General features: G+C 34.0%; 4 protein-coding genes and 2 long non-coding RNA genes across 9 annotated transcripts; 2 read left to right on the top strand and 4 right to left on the bottom strand.

Moving 5' to 3' along the window:
* Positions 1–288: 288 nt before the first annotated feature.
* Positions 289–6359, top strand: LOC105219216 (origin recognition complex subunit 4). Of its 3 annotated transcripts, XM_054233111.1 has the most exons (5): positions 289–318; positions 448–745; positions 4550–4975; positions 5041–5450; positions 5512–6359. In XM_054233111.1, the coding sequence occupies exons 3-5, from the start codon at positions 4793–4795 to the stop codon at positions 6284–6286; spliced, it is 1368 nt and encodes a 455-aa protein (XP_054089086.1). In that variant the 5' UTR covers positions 289–318; positions 448–745; positions 4550–4792; the 3' UTR covers positions 6287–6359. The 3 variants fall into 3 exon arrangements, with proteins under 3 accessions (XP_054089086.1, XP_011193504.1, XP_054089085.1); XM_011195202.3 differs by having other exon boundaries at positions 316–745; positions 4613–4975; XM_054233110.1 differs by having other exon boundaries at positions 316–745.
* LOC105219214 (uncharacterized) lies at positions 1608–2909 on the bottom strand. Its single transcript, XM_011195200.3, has 4 exons — positions 2772–2909; positions 2484–2569; positions 2195–2417; positions 1608–2133 (listed from the first exon to the last, which is right to left on the bottom strand). Exons 1-4 carry the CDS (start codon positions 2778–2780, stop codon positions 2008–2010), a joined length of 444 nt encoding a protein of 147 aa, XP_011193502.1. The 5' UTR covers positions 2781–2909; the 3' UTR covers positions 1608–2007.
* On the bottom strand, positions 3628–4634 carry LOC105219215 (augmin complex subunit wac). Its single transcript, XM_011195201.3, has 5 exons — positions 4516–4634; positions 4414–4458; positions 4092–4359; positions 3932–4031; positions 3628–3862 (listed from the first exon to the last, which is right to left on the bottom strand). The coding sequence occupies exons 1-5, from the start codon at positions 4517–4519 to the stop codon at positions 3773–3775; spliced, it is 507 nt and encodes a 168-aa protein (XP_011193503.1). The 5' UTR covers positions 4520–4634; the 3' UTR covers positions 3628–3772.
* On the bottom strand, positions 6300–7022 carry LOC114804871 (uncharacterized). Its single transcript, XR_003752973.2, has 2 exons — positions 6882–7022; positions 6300–6828 (listed from the first exon to the last, which is right to left on the bottom strand). It is a non-coding gene; the product is annotated as an uncharacterized LOC114804871 (long non-coding RNA).
* Positions 6916–7814, top strand: LOC105219218 (uncharacterized). Its single transcript, XM_011195203.3, has 2 exons — positions 6916–7353; positions 7413–7814. The coding sequence occupies exons 1-2, from the start codon at positions 7159–7161 to the stop codon at positions 7812–7814; spliced, it is 597 nt and encodes a 198-aa protein (XP_011193505.2). The 5' UTR covers positions 6916–7158.
* Positions 7815–9009: 1195 nt separating this feature from the next.
* Positions 9010–17085, bottom strand: LOC105219219 (uncharacterized). Of its 2 annotated transcripts, XR_008472053.1 has the most exons (6): positions 16862–17085; positions 15402–15530; positions 15208–15333; positions 14600–14724; positions 9457–9568; positions 9010–9401 (listed from the first exon to the last, which is right to left on the bottom strand). It is a non-coding gene; the product is annotated as an uncharacterized LOC105219219 (long non-coding RNA). The 2 variants fall into 2 exon arrangements; XR_008472052.1 differs by lacking the exons at positions 9010–9401; positions 9457–9568 and having other exon boundaries at positions 14438–14724; positions 16862–17084.
* Between the last annotated feature and the right edge of the window lie 439 nt (positions 17086–17524).

Raw genomic sequence — 17524 nt, 5'->3', positions numbered from 1 at the left:
TCGTTGTTGTTTTTATTAAGAATATTTTGAACTTCGCTATAATAATACCCCTGACAAACGGCGGCTTTAATTCGGATTAACTGCTTTAATCGGGGTTAATTCGAGAGTTATCTCAGTTAACTCCGTTTGCTAACTCCCATTTAATCCTCAAAATTTTAGAGAGCTATTGGGAGTTCGTGGCATTTTCGTTGGCAACATTGTTAAACATGGCCGCTTTTTATCTATTGTGAATGAAAATATGCAATACTGACAGCTGTTTTTCAATTAAATGTAAACATAACATTCGCATGCAATAAAAGAGCTAAATTTTTCTGAAGTGTAAGTTCTAATAACAACGTATTTATTTATATTGTTTTAGTAATTAGTGATTTCGTGCTAATTGTGCGGCTAACAACCGCTTTCTATCAAATTTTATTTTACAAAACTGAAAATATTACTGCCAATCAGCTGTTTATGGGAGTTTAAAACTCACTTTGCTGCCGTCTGTCACCCACAAATTTGGAAGTGATTAAAAACGCAGTTAATCGGTGTTAACTCTGCCGTCTGTCTTGGCTATAAGATAATATTTGTAACTAGAACGTACCTTTAGAACCTTCTGTTCGGAACTACGAAAGTGCAGCCTATGTAACAGGAACAGATCCTGATTTTTATCCAGCCAAGGACTGCCATCTCGGCAGCTCCTGGCAAACTTTTTCTGCCGCTACTACAAAAAACATTGTTCTACTTTTCTCGGAAATACTGATTGGTAAGCAAACTTTTAAGGGTTTAATGCATTGTATACTCTATACAATGGTTTAACTGCTTCTTCGTCAAACACGAGTTTATGGCGACATCAGTTGGCAGTATTGAAAGTGGTTTATGACCATGCTAAATTAATCATGATTTCAAAATGTAATCGAAAATGTTTTCTTTTTGCCGTTGCAAAGACCACATAATTCTTCTAAATCCTAAAAAATCGGATTTTATGACTTAATTTTTTTCCATTTGATACAAAAATTGGATCTATGCAATCTATGGATTGACCTGAAGACAAATCAGCAATCTAATCTGGAATTGCAAATATATTTTTTTTTATTTTACCAACCGCAAGAGAAGTGAACTCTCAAGAACTTTTCCAGCACTTGTTGTTGAACTTCCCTAACTCGAATCACCATTACCCATAAAAAAACTTCGAGTTAAAGAGACTTCCGAGTTAAGGAAGGTAATTTGCATAAAATTTTACTTCTATTACCAATTCAAGAGTTCATATTAAGGAAAACTTCAAGTTATGCAAGTTCAACTGTATTTCAACCTTAAAAAACGTATTGAAAATCAGCTTTGCCAAAAATATACTTTAACAAGTGTTTAGCAGTTATAGTAAACCGTGTTTAATTACCATGGAGACAAGTTTGAAAATCTATGCTGAGTAATTGACTTTTGAATTAAATGCAATGTTTTCCAGCATCCTTTTATGTTGTTGTTACTGTGTCGGCATTAGTTATTTACTGAATATTTTTTAGAATGCTGCCAACAAACCTTTTCCAGATAAGAACTCAGAACTGATAAATAAACTCTTTTGATCAATAAAAACCACGCTATACAAACAATATTGAAGTAATTTCCAACACTCTAGGTTGCAATCTGCTTTAATACTTCGCACTGAAGATCGAAATAATTAATTGATTGTAACAAATATACCAATTCACCATAAATCAATTAAACAATCTAAACAAATACAACTGTATTCGATTTGTGGAATATATAACCCTCGGATATAGACAATACGAGTTGCGAATCACACATAATCTAAATATTTACAGCACTCTTTCATAATTAAGCACTTGTAACTCACACGATAAAACAACCATTTTACATAGCAAATAAGACGAACTTTTTTTCTTTAGTTAATCCTTAAAAAAACGTAGGCTCCTTTATTTCTATAATTTACAACGTCCAAGCGTTTAAAAACAGCATAATGCAATATGCACAGCTGAGAGGTGTTTGTAGCGATACTCTTTTCTTTTGGATTTACTTAAGTGGAATAAATCTGGAGCTGTGGGTGGCACCAATACCGGGCCTACCGTGCTTGACTGGTTTGTAGGTGAGCGAGAATTCTCCCAAATAGTGACCAATCATTTCGGGTTTGATTTCAACCTAGAATTAAAAAATCATTAATAAACATAAGTAATATCAAACTGACAGATTGATTAATTACCTGTGTGAAGTCCTTGCCGTTGTAAACACCGATGATGGATCCAGTCATCTCGGGTACAATGATCATGTTTCTCAAATGAGTCTTGACAATATCGGGTTTCTCATTTGGTGGAGCTTCTTTCTTGGCCTTACGCAGCTTCTTGATCAATGCCATTGGCTTGCGCTTAAGACCACGGGAGAAACGCCTGCGTGCACGGCTGTGCATCAGTTCAACCAACTGGTTGCTACAAATAAAGTAATAGATAAACATGAAAAATCTGTAAAACATAACGCACTCTAAAATAACTTACTTGGGCATATCCAACAACTGGTCGAGGTCCACACCACGGTAGGTGAACTTTTTGAAGGTACGCTTCTTCTTAAGAGTTTCTTCGACCTGCGTTTAGAAAGATGCATAATGAATACATTGTAGTAGTTGAAGTTTTTTTGCTTTGCCATTCGTCATGTAATGTGCCTTGGGATGCAAATATACACAAATGTAATAACACCAAGGCATATTTCACACATATTTTACACAATTTAGCACATTAAACAAATGGATGGAAAGTATTTTTTAAGATTTTTGTCAAGAAATTTACCTCAGCCATCTTGACGTTTCTGATTTGCAGAACGGAAAGAAAAATGGAAGGGAATAGTGTTGCCAAATCGAAAAAATAAATAATTTAATATCTCGGGGTTGGTAGTACTGATTTGTTTATTCTGAATGTCAATATTAGCAAGGTTGCATTATTGAAAGATAAGCAATTTAACTTTATTATTATTTAACAAATTTTAATAATTATTGTATAATTAATATAGATAATTAAGAAAACCTGTAGCCATTTTAATACTGATTCTTACCAATAAATAATTTATTATCACTTTTTACGCTTAAAAATTAATATAAAGAAACTAGTAATATTATGAACTAGGGCCAGTTACGCCTATATTAATAAAAAATGTTCAAAAATAATATAATATTAATGTGTAAAGCGCTTACCGAGAAATATACATTAGTCAGACGACATTTAATTTATATGCTATTAATTGGTACGTCTCTTAAGACCCTCAACAATGAATCAAACACATAACTAGCACAAATCTGTTATCGAATTAGATCATCACCGGGTAAAAATCCCATATATCTCATGCCTTTGTTACACGGTTTACGAAATCTATAAGTGTAATATCATATTTTTTGTTCGCCTCCATACGATATAGAGGGCCTCTTTTCAAGTTCTGATTCGATTTTAAAATATTAAATTTTGTATTATGCCTTGGTCGACGAGTTCGATTTATGGCAGGAAAATTGTATGGAATTTGCCTTTCAATGCCACTTCAAGAGTTCGTGTTATGGAAGGAAATTTGTATGAAATATGGCTTCTAAACGCTATTGCCAACTCAAAAGTTCAAGTTATGGAAGTTCCACTGTATTTTTTTTCAACAATTTATAAAGCTTAAAATTTTACAAACTATAAGATTACAATTATGCACTAATTTAAATACTTATACATGGTTGCATTTTGCGAATTGTTTAGCGTATGACACATTGTAATTATATTAATGTTTTGCACATCCTCGATTTACGTAAATATAATAATTATTTTTGCAATTTTTTTATTTTTTCTAATCGTTCCACTTTTTTCACAAGTTCATCTATATTTAAATCATCTGGAACGTTGAAGCCGCCCTAAAATATTAAAAAAAAAATATGAAAATGTTTAAATAATTATTGACTTCACGTTTTTATACTATTTACTTGTCTTTCTTGCAAATTTTGTATTTTTCCTTCAATCATTATTTTATTACGCTGCATTTCTGATTCCGATATCAAACGCTTATTGACTGATGTTGTAAATCTGAAACAATTAAATTCTATTAATAAACTTTATATACATTTTTATACAAAATGAAGTTACTTTTCAAGTAAATTGCATTCCGCCATTTCTTTTTGCAATTGTTGTTCTTGTTCCTTAATTTCTGCTTGCATTTTTGATATGGTTATGTTATTTTCTAAATGTTCCTTCAACTTTACGTAGTAATATTCTTTTAGGTATTCCATGTGTAAATCATGCAATTGTGTGAACTTCTGCAGTTCTGCACATTCTTCTAACATAGCAGTGACATCGTCCGGCAGATCACAGAGCTCAAGCCCCACCAGACGCAACTGATGCTCATAGTGTTCACCTGCAACAAGAGCTATCGTTAAGATTCTTATTCAGCTATTTTAATAAAACTTACGCAGCTTTTGTAGTGCCTGCACTTCATCTTGCAACTGAAAATTATCTAATAAATAAGTGTTATTAGTTTAACTTTATTCAAACATTCAATATTAAGCATTACCCATTGTGTTTTATATTTTTCCAATTGTTGGTAGCTGAAATTTCTGTTTATTTTGCTTTTCAATTAAACGTCAAAACAACGGGATGTGACTTGGCAGCACTATAAGCAGTCAAATGGTTGGATAATTGGCACCACAACTACCAGCGCCATCTATATCAGAAAATTGGAATTCGTGCATTATACAAACTTTTTTTGGCGCTTAAACAACAGCTGTTCAGTAAATGCATTTTCCAAACAACTTTTTGTAAAATAGTTTTATTTAGTAAATATCGAAAGAATGCATGACGATTTAATACAAATTAGACGTTTTTTAAAAGAACGTTTACAGCGTGATTATACAACATTACATGGACATGAAGCGGAGCGTGAAAATGTAAGGCAGTTGCTGCAACGCACTGCAGAAGTTGGAGAATCAAATTCACTATTGCTGATTGGACCGCGAGGATCAGGCAAAAGCACTGTGAGTCCTTAAGATATTTAAAAATAAGTTACAATATCTAATGTTATAATTTTTCTCTATTCTAGTTAATTAATTCTGTGCTTAGTGACCTCGTGCCTAGCGCTGATTTTCAACAAAATACTATGCTTGTGTATTTGAATGGTAATTTGCACACGGACGATAAATTGGCGCTCAAATCGATCACCATACAAATGCAATTAGAAAATGCTGCCAATGGAAAAGCCTTTGGTTCATTTGCAGAAAACTTAGCATTTCTATTGGCTTGTCTAAAGTCGGGGAACAAACGTTCTAAAAGTGTTATATTCATATTGGACGAATTTGATCTGTTCTGTGCTCATCATAATCAGACATTACTGTACAATTTGTTTGACGTATCACAATCGGCGCAAGCACCAATTTGTGTAATCGGAGCAACATGCCGTCTAGATGTCATTGAATTGCTGGAAAAACGTGTTAAATCACGATTTTCACACAGGTAAATACTGAACCGAAATTGAATTACAAAATGAGTTATAATTTAAATTATTTTATTTTAGACAAGTTTTTCTCTTTCCGACTTCTGACACTTTTGAAAAGTACCAGGACCTGTTCGAGACTTTATTAAGCATACCCACCGACAGGGAGTTGAAGCAGATTGCTGAACGCGTATCCCATTTACAGAAGTTGAATTCAAATGAGCTAACAATGCATCGTTGTCATTTCAATCCTGCCAAGTATAAATTTAACAAAAAATACATTGAAACTTGGAATAATGGCATTGGTGTGTTAATAGATGATGCAAAATCGTTGGCAGTGTCTTCATTAAAGACTCTATATGAAATCGATAAGAGCGAATCGTTTTTAAAAATATTTATATTCCGCCTTGTGTCGCAATTAGATCCAGATACGCAGCCACATATTACTGCAGAACAGATGTCTGAAATAGTTGCAACCTACACAATTGATCCGCGAGTTGAATTACTATGTGGCTTATCCGTGCTCGAATTATGCCTTGTTATCGCTATCAAACACCATTCCGAAATCTATGATCGTGATCCTTTCAATTTTGAAATTATTTTCGCACGTTTTGCGAAATTCGCTAAAGTGTCGACCACCATGCAGGGCATAGAACGTGCTGTCTCGCTAAAAGCTTTTGAACGTCTACGTCATATGGAAGTTATTCTTCCCATTTCTAATGTAGTTGGCAAAGTACAAAAAGATTTTGAAATGCATCGTCTGGCATTAACGTATGGTCAATTAAATGATGCCGTGCAAAAATATCAAGCACTCCCCACGGAGGTAGCGCAATGGGCACAAAGTTCTATAATTTAAGCAAACACAAATGTTAAGATGTAAGTAATTTATTTTTATATATTTAAATAAGTATTAAATTCATTAGAATTGAGCTGTTGGCTTTTTTTATTCGGAACGTTTCCACTCCACTATATCTTTGCGTCCAACCCGGCAGTAGTGCGAACATTTGTTGCTGCCGCATTTCTTGCATTCATACCAACAACCAGGACAATTTGCATACGGACAATCGCAAGGATCTTTTTCATATTGTGTTGTTGTTTTGAAATCTGCAATTCTTCGTCGTCCAAGAAAACTTGATCTATTAGTTTTCATATTTTCCATATTATGAAAATTCGCAAATTTTTTACAGTTCTCAACGAATATTTCACTGGTGGATAATTATTTGCATTTATACTTTGACACAGAGTTGCTATTCCTGAGGTGTAAATGAATTTAGACTGTGTTCAAGTACGGAAACTTATGGTTGAATCTACTTGAAATTAATATATTTTAAGGTTAAATTTAGATGAGCGGTTCTATACGGTTTACATAAACATTTTTTTCCAGACTGTCTTGAGGGTCTTAAAACAAAACATTCAGATGAATATACATACATACATACATATATACATACATGTAATGTAGATAACAATTTAGGTCGCTTTACATTCATATCATCAATGCTCTCCACTAAATCGATCGATAATGGTAATTCCCACATGATTCCGGCACCAGCATAAATTGGTTACCCAAATGCGATCGATATGAATTTAAGTATAAATTGAACAGTAACACAAGCCAAGATCACAGTGTAGGAAAAAGCACGCTAGAATGCTTAGAAGCAGTACACAAAACCAAAATCAGTATTTTTTTAACAGTATTTTATACAGCTCATTCTAAACCAGGAAAACATGCATTCGACTTTGCTGCTATCATTTGGCGTACTGCTCTTATTAACAACTCTGGCTAACCAATGTCAGGGCAACGAAAGTCCTGGATTTTTCTTGAAGATCACTAAAAATGTACCGCGCCTGGGACGACGCTCGGATAGTTATTTCCTGAAGAATATGAAAGCAATACCGCGTATAGGACGTCGTGCCGATGGGGTAATTCTTGAAATATTAGAGATTATCTTATTATTTTAATTATATGGCTTCCGTTTCAGGTTCTTGACGTCACCTTTCCGCTATCGAAGCGTATGCTTCTCAATCCAGCCGACGCAGCAGCGGCCGCCGAACGTGAATACAGTCTGGTGCAGCCGGTCACTTCGAATACACTGATCGAACTGTTGAATAAGAATGCAATCGCCGCGGATAATATAAAATTCGTACACTGGAAGGACTTCGATCGTGCACTGCAAACAGACACAGAATTGTATGGCAAACTGATTTCGTTGGGTCGCAAGCCGGATCAGCGACTGAAGGACGATCTTAACATTGATATGACCAACGGATTTACACCTCTATTGTCCAATAATAATGATTATATATACTACAACAAAGATGTGGACGAGATGTACGCACCGAAGTATGGTGGAGATTTTATGCGTTACAATCAATTGTTTTAGGAATTTGCATGCGTTTACGGAAACAAAATGGTAATGGTAAAAAAATTTAATTATGATAATATATGTATTATTGCTGGGGCATATCTAGTCAGAAATAGAATATTAAATGCATTGATTATAAAATCGAAGCAAAAAATCATTTGGGAAATTTTATTTGGTGTGAGCAGTGTGAGTCACAAAATCAATAGTCGTTCCAACTCAGTGGAATCCATAAAATAAGTTGGTGCGGTGGCGTAAATGTAAATATCATTAGGTTATTTCTTCCACATACAATTGAAAATAATTAAGTATTATTCTACGTTTTCCCCAATTAATTTAATTTATAGTTTTAATTTATTTAATTTAATTTTTAATTTAAATTAATTTAAATTTTTAGAAAGAAAGGATTGGTAAGTATTAAATAAATAAATTAAAAAAATAGTAAAATATATTTTTCCACCTGGTGCATTCATGTCTGGTGCTGATATATCCCAAAAATTTTCTAGTCAGTCATACAAATATTTTTATAAGCAACAGTATACTTCAAACCACTTTCAGGCTAATTTTATAAAAAAAAACACCAAAAAAAAAATAATTTCAAAAATAAAATCCTCATTCTTAATATTTCTTAATATATTTAAATTGATCTCCAAAATCATATCTTTCATATGACACCAAAACCATCCAAATCGGTTAAGAAATAAGCAAGTTATACTAAATTAAATAAAAAATTCAAGCAATTCTTTGCCAATTTTATAAAAAACCAAAAAAAAAAAATCTTTCAAAATTAAAGTCCACATTCCTTATAATTTTAATAATAATCTCGAAAATGATACCTTTCATTTGCCACCAAAACCGTCCAATTCGGTTAAGAATTGACCGAGTTATGCTAATTCAAACCAAGCAACCCAATCCTGCACACATGCACACACACACACACATCGCGTCGCACCAATTTTTCCCAATTGCTCATTTTGCCGATTTGCACCAGGCACCCAGAAATGCCAAAAATGCAGCAGGTGGCACATGCAAGTTATTTTTCGACATAATTAAGCCAATCCTGGACGGATTTTAATAATTTTGGTATCAAATTAAAGGTAATATAAATCTGCACAATTCTGCATAATAAAATATCAATTTAACATACAACAAATAAATATATTTTTAACGTAACGTCATTTTTAAGGTAATTACAATAATTTAGATATATATAAAGAGCGGTAAAACTGCATAGTACATTTGCAATACAAAATTGTCTTTTACATAATTATAAATAATTATTATATATAGAGGATTGAGAATAGTGGTTTGGTGTAAAAGTGGTATTAGTAGGTACTACAAAATAGAGAGTCTAGTGTTAAAAATTAAAAGGAAAATTATTAGAGATTTAGTTTTATAGCATACAAATAAAGTCTTAGGCATAATTTTCAATGTAGTACTGTCACACAGGGAATATGTGTGTAACAACAGTTTCGATACGACGACACAAAATATCAGCTCAGTAAGTTTCGATGTATTCTTTATTCATATCTTCGGTGTCATTTTCCATCTCATAGCCACGTCCCCAGCCACGTATACGCTTCAATTTGCGCTTTCGCGTCATTATGCCTGCAATTTTATGGAAATTATAATAGCTTTTTACATTTTTCTTTCTGCTACGCACCACACTTAAATTTAATAGCCTGAAAAGCTTTGGCCGATGTGCAGGAACTATCTGAACCAGACGAGTTGGCTAGAGAGCCAATATACGTTTACTTGTCTACATTGCATAATACCTAGAAGTAAATTTAGTTCAATATAAGCTTTTTTTTGGATATAGATTTAATTTCATATTGTATATTAAGTGTATTGTATTCCGTTTTTGACAATTATGAGAATGAAGATAAACCTATTTTAAAAATGATTTCAAGCAAGTGACCACCGTAGTTAGCTCACGAGACTCACGAGGCTGTCGAGAGACGCAATATTTGACCACTTTTTCCGGCAAACCAAACTGAGTTTAAATCAACCGTCTAACACCGAAAGTATTATTGCCTCATTGAAAACCGCATGTCTAAAAGAAACACCCTTTATATGTTCATATGTATGTAGGTAAATCGAAAAGTAGCTGCTGCTCAGTCTAACTGCTACTAAATGTGCAGCAAATCTTTGCAATTATATTGTGCACTGTCACTGTGTATTAGCATAAGTTGGCTGTGTTGGTGCGGAGTACCCCCCACCATCCCCACTCAGCTTCTACTGCTGTAAGCTGACAGCTGAATGCTTGCGAACTTGCTGCTAACTTCAATGGTAAGCCGCAGCGGTGACTTGCCAAAATCGCTAAATTTGTTGTTTGTGTGTGTTTTATGCATTTCTGTGTGTTTGTGTGCACCGCTAACTGCATTGCATTGCGCTGTGCTGTGCATTTTCTAATGTCATTATCTGTGCTCAACAATGCCACATAAATATTATAATTAATTTTAATTTATACACTAATTAATTAGCGCCATAATTATGCGCAATTTAAACTGGATGAAATGTATTATAGCATTAGTTGTTGATTTTTTGTAGTTGTTGTTGCTGGTGTGTTGCTTGTGGCACTAGGTAAATGTCAAAGTCTGGGTTCTGTTGTACAATGGCACTTTGAAGTGTGTAATACATATTTATGCCTGACACGTTCCTTTTTTCACTCTAACGTTATTTATAGTATTTCATTTTGTTTTTTTGTTGTTGCTATATTTTTTGCAAACGCCTTGAGTGTTCAGGTGTTTTGCGGCTGTCTGCTGGAATTGTCTGTTTGGCTATACGCTTGCGCAGTGACATGCCTTGAGTCAGATGTGTTGTGTTTTTGGTATAGTTTAAAATGCGGTTTTCCTATTTCTTAGTTTTTGACTTTGTGTGCGTATATGTGCTTGTGTTTGTGTTTGTTACGCAGCCGCCACCTGCCAATCACTCGCAACATGTGCAATTCGCTGTCAATGCGGTTGAATGCTAGTGCAGTTGCAATTGTTAGTTGATTTCAAGTGTTTGCTGTGTCCAAAGGGATTTGTCAATCAAATTGCTTGGGTAAAATGGTGCATAACAAGTGTTATATAACTATAGTGTTTATATATTTTCATATGTTAGATAATAGTACATAATACACTGCAAAAAGCATTATCCGCATTTTATAAAAAAAAATAAATACTTACGAATTTTTTAATGCAATGATATTTAATTTTACACATCCAAATATTGTTTAAATAAAAAAATGCGAAATTATAAATATTTAATTATGAATCACAGGTCTACCTATAAAGAAGAAAATATGTTGTCCGGTCGACCATTTGGTCAAGCGATAATTTGATCTGGAACCTTGATACTATGAGATAGTTGGTATGCTTGATGGCCAAAATCGGAATTCAGCACAAAATTAGAATACTACAAAATCGGAATACTACAAAATAGTAGTTAAACAAAAAGGGATATAACAAAGGTGCAATTTAAGCTATAAAATATCGGAACACGTGAGAGAGTTGTTGGCAGAAATTTAACCCAGCTATAATATTTTTGTCCACAGCAATGCGTGGCCCGGCCACTAGTTTGATATAAACTATACTAATATTATGTATTTTATATATTTTAATCTTTCATTATTAATTTCGTTCATCTATTTGCTGGTTTTCCTCAGAACATCCAATTTAAAATTCTATAAGCGCAAACAATTTGCTCGATCCGTGTGAAACATTGCTTTTTATGGCGCTCGGACACTCTTTCTATACTTTTACAATGTATTTATGTTGCTACCACAGCTGTTTAAGAATCAAGGCAGATATTCATTGCTCTATTCATCCGAGAATATGATATTTTATCAATCACAGCAACGCGAAAAATTTCATCATAACTTTTAATCTACATAACGTCATATTGGATTTTAAAGAATCTGATTATCTAGAGACTTGCTCGAAGACGCAATACTTGCTTGCATTGGGGGCTATTGATGTCTATAAGTATATAAATAGCTGTTCATTTCCTTTCCTTAATTAATTTCCTGGCCTTAATTAATTCGAAAGGCAGCCGTTTATTGTTTCAAGTGTTTTTGGGACTACGCATCGCTTTTTGGTATGAAAATAATGCATTATATTCCTCAGTGTCTTGCTAATAAAGGCCGTAAAATTTTTTTGCTATAACTTTTTTACAGTTTAGCTCACGCTTATTTGAAACTACTTTTTATCTCTATTTGCAGGTCCCACGTATTCATCAGCTTGCTACCATTTAAATATTTAGTTCCTACATTGTTTGTCAAAAGCTTTAAAATAATGTTAAATGTTACGATTTGGATGTGGTACGGTTTGTCCATTTAGAATTCGCCAGTGCTGCAGTATTTCTATCATCAGATTTATCACACATCACCTTCGGACTGCTCGGGCGAAGGTTCAGCAGCAAAGTATATAAATACATATTTTAATTGAAATGTAAAAACTCGAATAATGTACCATTTCTCTTGTGACATAACACAGTGTATCTTGTTGAAAGTCTCGAGTGAACATCGTCATTATAAACACTTAAAAAGGCGTATATGGAAGTAAAATTAGCGCAAGAGAAATTGAAGATTAGCTCTCTAGCCAACTCGTCTGGTTCAGATAGTTCCTGCACATCGGCCAAAGCTTTTCAGGCTATTAAATGTAAGTGTGGTGTGTAGCAAAAGGAATAATGTAAAAAGCTAATTTCCATAAAATTGCAGGTATAATGAAGCCAAAGCGCAAATTGAAGCGTATACCCGAGGGACGTGGCTCTGAGATGGAAAATGGCACGGAAGATATGAATAATGAGTAGATCGAAACTTACTGAGCAGATATTTTGTGTCGTCGTATCGAAAGAAACTATATTATAATATGCAATGTTGTTTGTTGTTATACACATATTCCCTGTGTGACTGCAGTGAAAATTATGCCTAACCCCATAAGACTTTATTTATATGCTATAAAACTAAATCTATAATATTTTCCATTTTAATTTTTAACACTAGACTCTCTATTTTGCATACCTACTAATGCCACTTTTATACCAAACCACTATTCTCGATCCTCTATATATAGTAATTATTTATAATTATGTAAAAGACAATTTTGTATTGCAAATGTACTATGCTAGTTTAACCGCTCTTTATACATACCAAAAATTATTGTAATTACATTAAAAATATTGTTAAACTCATAATAAACACGCATATATTTTATTATATTATGTATAGAAAATAACAACGTTAAAAATATATTTATTTATTGTAATTTAAATTGATGTTTTATTATGCAGAATTGTGCAGATTTTTATTACCTTTAATTTGATGCCAAAATTATTAAAATCCGTCCAGGATTGGCTTAATTATGTCGAAAAATAACTTGCATGTGCCAACTGGCACACACACACACGCACACACATGCGGCGCCGTCGCCGCGATATTTCCCAATTGCTCATTTTGCCGATTTGCACCAGGCACCCAGAAATGCCAAATATGCAGTAGGTGGCTGCGGCAAAAAATTTAAATTTTTGTTGCATACCCCTAAGGCGCAAGTATTTTTGACACTTCCTGCACGCGACCGGAAGCGTTTGCACCATACACATAATTGTTTATAGTTTCGCGTAGACCCAACCGTTAACTATGAATTGTGTATCAAATGAAAGATAAAGTCTTCATGCAGCTATTAGTGGCAGTTGGAACACTTCATCTTATATACAAACTGCGCTATAATAACAAACGCGTTACCTTATTTTTCAGTATTAAAAATTAAAGCTCTAATAAAAAGCTTAAACTTATTAGAAGCACGACGTTCTGCTCTTTCATTTGACACCTCATTCATAGTTAACGATGCATATTTGCCGAAGTTATGCTCAATTGAAATTGTCGTTGCAGCACTTCCGTTTGGGTGGCGCGCATCTGGCGCCTTTGGGGTATGCTACAGAAATTGCATTTTTTTGGCGGCAGCCACTTGCTGCATTTTTGGCATTTTTGGGCGCCTGGTGCAAATCGGCAAAATGAGCAATTGGGAAAAATTGGTGCGCCGGCTGCGTGTGTGTGTGTGTGCATGTGTGCAGGATTGGGTTGCTTGGTTTGAATTAGCATAATTCTTAACCGAATTGGACGGTTTTGGTGGCAAATGAAAGGTATGATTTTCGAGATTATTATTAAAATTATTAAGAATGTGGACTATAATTTTGAAAGATTTTTTTTTGGTTTTTTATAAAATTGGCAAATAATTGCTTGAATTTTTATTTAATTTAGTATAACTCGTTTATTTCTTAACCGATTTGGATAGTTTTGGTGTCATATGAAAGGTATGATTTTCGAGATTAGTTTAAAAAATATTAAGAATGAGGATTTTATTTTTGAAATTATTTTGGCGTTTTTTTTAATTAGTTTGAAAATGGTGGTATGCTGTTGCTAATAAAAATATTTGGATGACTGACTAGAAGATTTTTGTTTTTTTTTAATGTATTTATTTAATGCTTACCAATCCTTTCTTTCTAAAAATTTAAATTAATTTAATTTAAATTAATTAGAAATAATTGAATAAAAAATTATTTATAATGGTTTACTTCAAAAATCGTTATATAAACACAGCTTAATATTGATTTTAATTAAAAAAATACTTTATTTCTGCAATAAGCAGTTAATTATTTTATTTTATTTTTCTTTTATTATTAATCACATTTACATTTGTAATTAGTGTAATAAATTTATGTCAGTCTTTCTACTGCTTTCAATTGTTTTTTAGTTTTTAATTTTTATTTTAGTTTTATTGTTTATTCTTTAGAAAACAAAGTAAGAACTACCACTAAATACATACATACAACGAGACTCGCATTTGTCAATATCGTATGCTCGGTGTTGTACTGTTGCACAACTGTGCAGATGGAATCTGTGATGAGAATCTCCAAAATTTCGGCATCAGGGCGGGCAAAGTTAACTGAACTGTACAAGCATGTATAAGGAATGAAGAAGAGTTTATGAAAAAGATTAAAGAAACCAAAATTATAAAAATGTGTGTTAAAAAATAACGGAAATTTATTTTTCTCTAAAAAAATATTTTTTTATTCATTCGCGTTTTAAATAGTATCCATTCGATATTATACACTTATGTATAATTGCCAGCGCTTTTTACAATCGTCGAAACCCTTCTCAAACTCGATTTTTGATATAGCCTTTGGTTCTTTCAGTGATTTCTCGTGCTCTTGTGAAAAGACGGCCCTTTAATGTTCTCTTTATGTTTGGAAATTGGAAAAAGACACACGTAGTCATGCCTGGCGAATATAGATGACCAAGAATTCACGAATCAGCAACAAACAAAAATCGCCAAGGTCATAAAAACACGTCAAACCTTAGCGGTTGCTACAGACAACTCACGAAATTTTAAAATTCCCGTTATTTTTTTAACATAAATATATATATACTTACATACGATATCTATAAACATAGTACTTGTATGCAATCACTCCACTCTGATCAACACATATTCCAAATTTTCGAATATCTCATTGACTGTGATACATCACACACATGATGGATCTCGGAGACAATGCTCTGTAAAAAAGTAATACTTAAAATGTATTTAATGTGTTAAAAAAAACCAATTAACAAAACAAACTTACGTGTGAACAAAGCTCAGTCTTGCTTTCAAAAACTTTCCGAAAACACCAGATCAGTTTGAAGATATCATTGAAGTAGTCCTTGATGTATGTTTTTTCAGGTATGCTGATCAGCAAGCACGTTGTCGTCAACTGGAATATTAAAGTAAAAAAAGTTAAATAATGTTAATTATATATATGATATATAAGGTTGGCAAATATCTCTCTTTCGCCTTTTTGTCTTTTGCATTTCACTACACATCTTTGAAAGGTCTTGACATAACCTACAAAACGACGCTATGCATGATTAGTATGGATATTGCGTTCTACAGACGTTCTATAGACGTGTAAACATGGGGTTCACTAACGCCGAAATTCGCGCTATTTTAAAGTTTTCCTTCGTTAAAGGCAAATCCGCTAGAGAAACGTTCCGTGATATTAATGGTGTTTTGGGGGATGGTACTTTATCAGTTCCAACTGCGGAGGAATGGTTTCGACGATTCAGAGCGGGTTAAAACGACACCATGGATTAGCCAGCCTGCGGAAGACCTGTGACGACGAACACCGATCAAATCATGGAAAACATCGAGTTAGACTGGCATGTGGCATCTCGTGACATCGTCCAGGAGATGGGAATTGGTCACCAAACCGTTTTAAACCATCTGCAGAAGGCTGGATACATTAAAAAGCTTGATGTTTGGGTGCCACATGATTTGACGCCAAAAAACCTACTGGACCGGATCAATGTCTGCGATATGCTGCTAAAACGGAACGAACTCGAACCATATTTGAAGCGGATGGTGACTGGCGATGAAAAATGGATTACATACGACAATATTAAGCGAAAATGGTCGTGATCGAAGGCCGGTAAATCGTCCCAAACAGTGGCCAAGCCGGGATTGACGGGCAGGAAGGTTTTGCTGAGTGTCTGATGGACTGGAAGGGAATTATCCACTATGAGCTGCTCCCATATGGCCAGTCGCTTAATTCTACCTTCTACTGCGAACAACTGGACCGCTTGAAGCAGGCGATCGACCAGAAGCGTCCAGAATTGGCCAACAGGAAGAGTCTAATGTTCCACCAGGACAACGCCAGACCACACACTTCGTTGGTGACTCGTCAAAAGCTACGGATGGGAGTTTTTATCCACCATATAGCCTGGATATAGCGACTAGTGATTACCACCTATTCCTGTCCATGGCGAACGCCCTTGGTGGTGTAAAGTTGAACTCAAAAGAGGCTTGTGAAAAGTGGCAGTCCGAGTTCTTCGCAAATAAGGAGGGGGGCTTCTACGAGGGGGGTATTATGAAGTTGCCGTCTAGATGGAAACAGAATATCGACGAAACGGTGCATATTTGAACTAAATCCGAACACTGTAACCCTTTTTATAAAGCATTGAATACAGAGCAAAAAAGCGGAAGAGAGATATTTGCCAACCTAATATGACTAATATATATGTATAAGATATAGTTTGTAGACTACACCGTTGAGCGCTACTGTCAAATCGCGCTGCGGTGTCATGTTAATTCCATTTTTATCACAAATCATAAGCCGTTCATTTATCATTTCACCCGAGAGATGTAAGCGGTGAAGTGTAATTTTTCTCACTTTCCACGCCTTCAACGCATGCGCATTGCATTGCTGCAAGTGTTGTGTGTGTGTGCGTGTGTACTGCACTTGTTTTCTGTCAGTTTGCTGTTTGTCACATTACTTGCCGTTGAGTACTTTATTTATTTGCTCGCTCGAACTGGGTGATTTATGACTTTGATGCGTGTAATTCTTGCAAACAATTAGCGCAGTTTTGTTGTAATGTTCTGGAGTGTGTTATTAATACTGCTGCAGTTCTGCTGGTTTTCTCTATTTGCTGTAATAAATTAGGTAAAATATAATTAATGAAAATAAAAAACAAATGTCTTACTGCTATGGGAAGATTATAAAACATATTTTAGCAGATATTTGATAAATAAGTAATTAATCCTCTAATTACCTAAATAATCTATGGAGCATAGCACAGATCTGAGAATTCTTTAGCTTCCTGTAAAAGAGAGACAAAAAAAAAGTGAATTAGTTGAGAGTGACTATAAATTATCTAAAAAAGGAAATACCAGTATTTTTATAAACATGAAAAATATCGGAGACGTGATTGT

This window comes from Zeugodacus cucurbitae, chromosome 6, assembly GCF_028554725.1.
Source record: "Zeugodacus cucurbitae isolate PBARC_wt_2022May chromosome 6, idZeuCucr1.2, whole genome shotgun sequence".
Taxonomy (NCBI): Eukaryota; Metazoa; Arthropoda; class Insecta; order Diptera; family Tephritidae; genus Zeugodacus; species Zeugodacus cucurbitae.
Note: the sequence above shows the minus strand (reverse complement) of the source record. Positions and strands in the feature narration are given on the sequence as shown.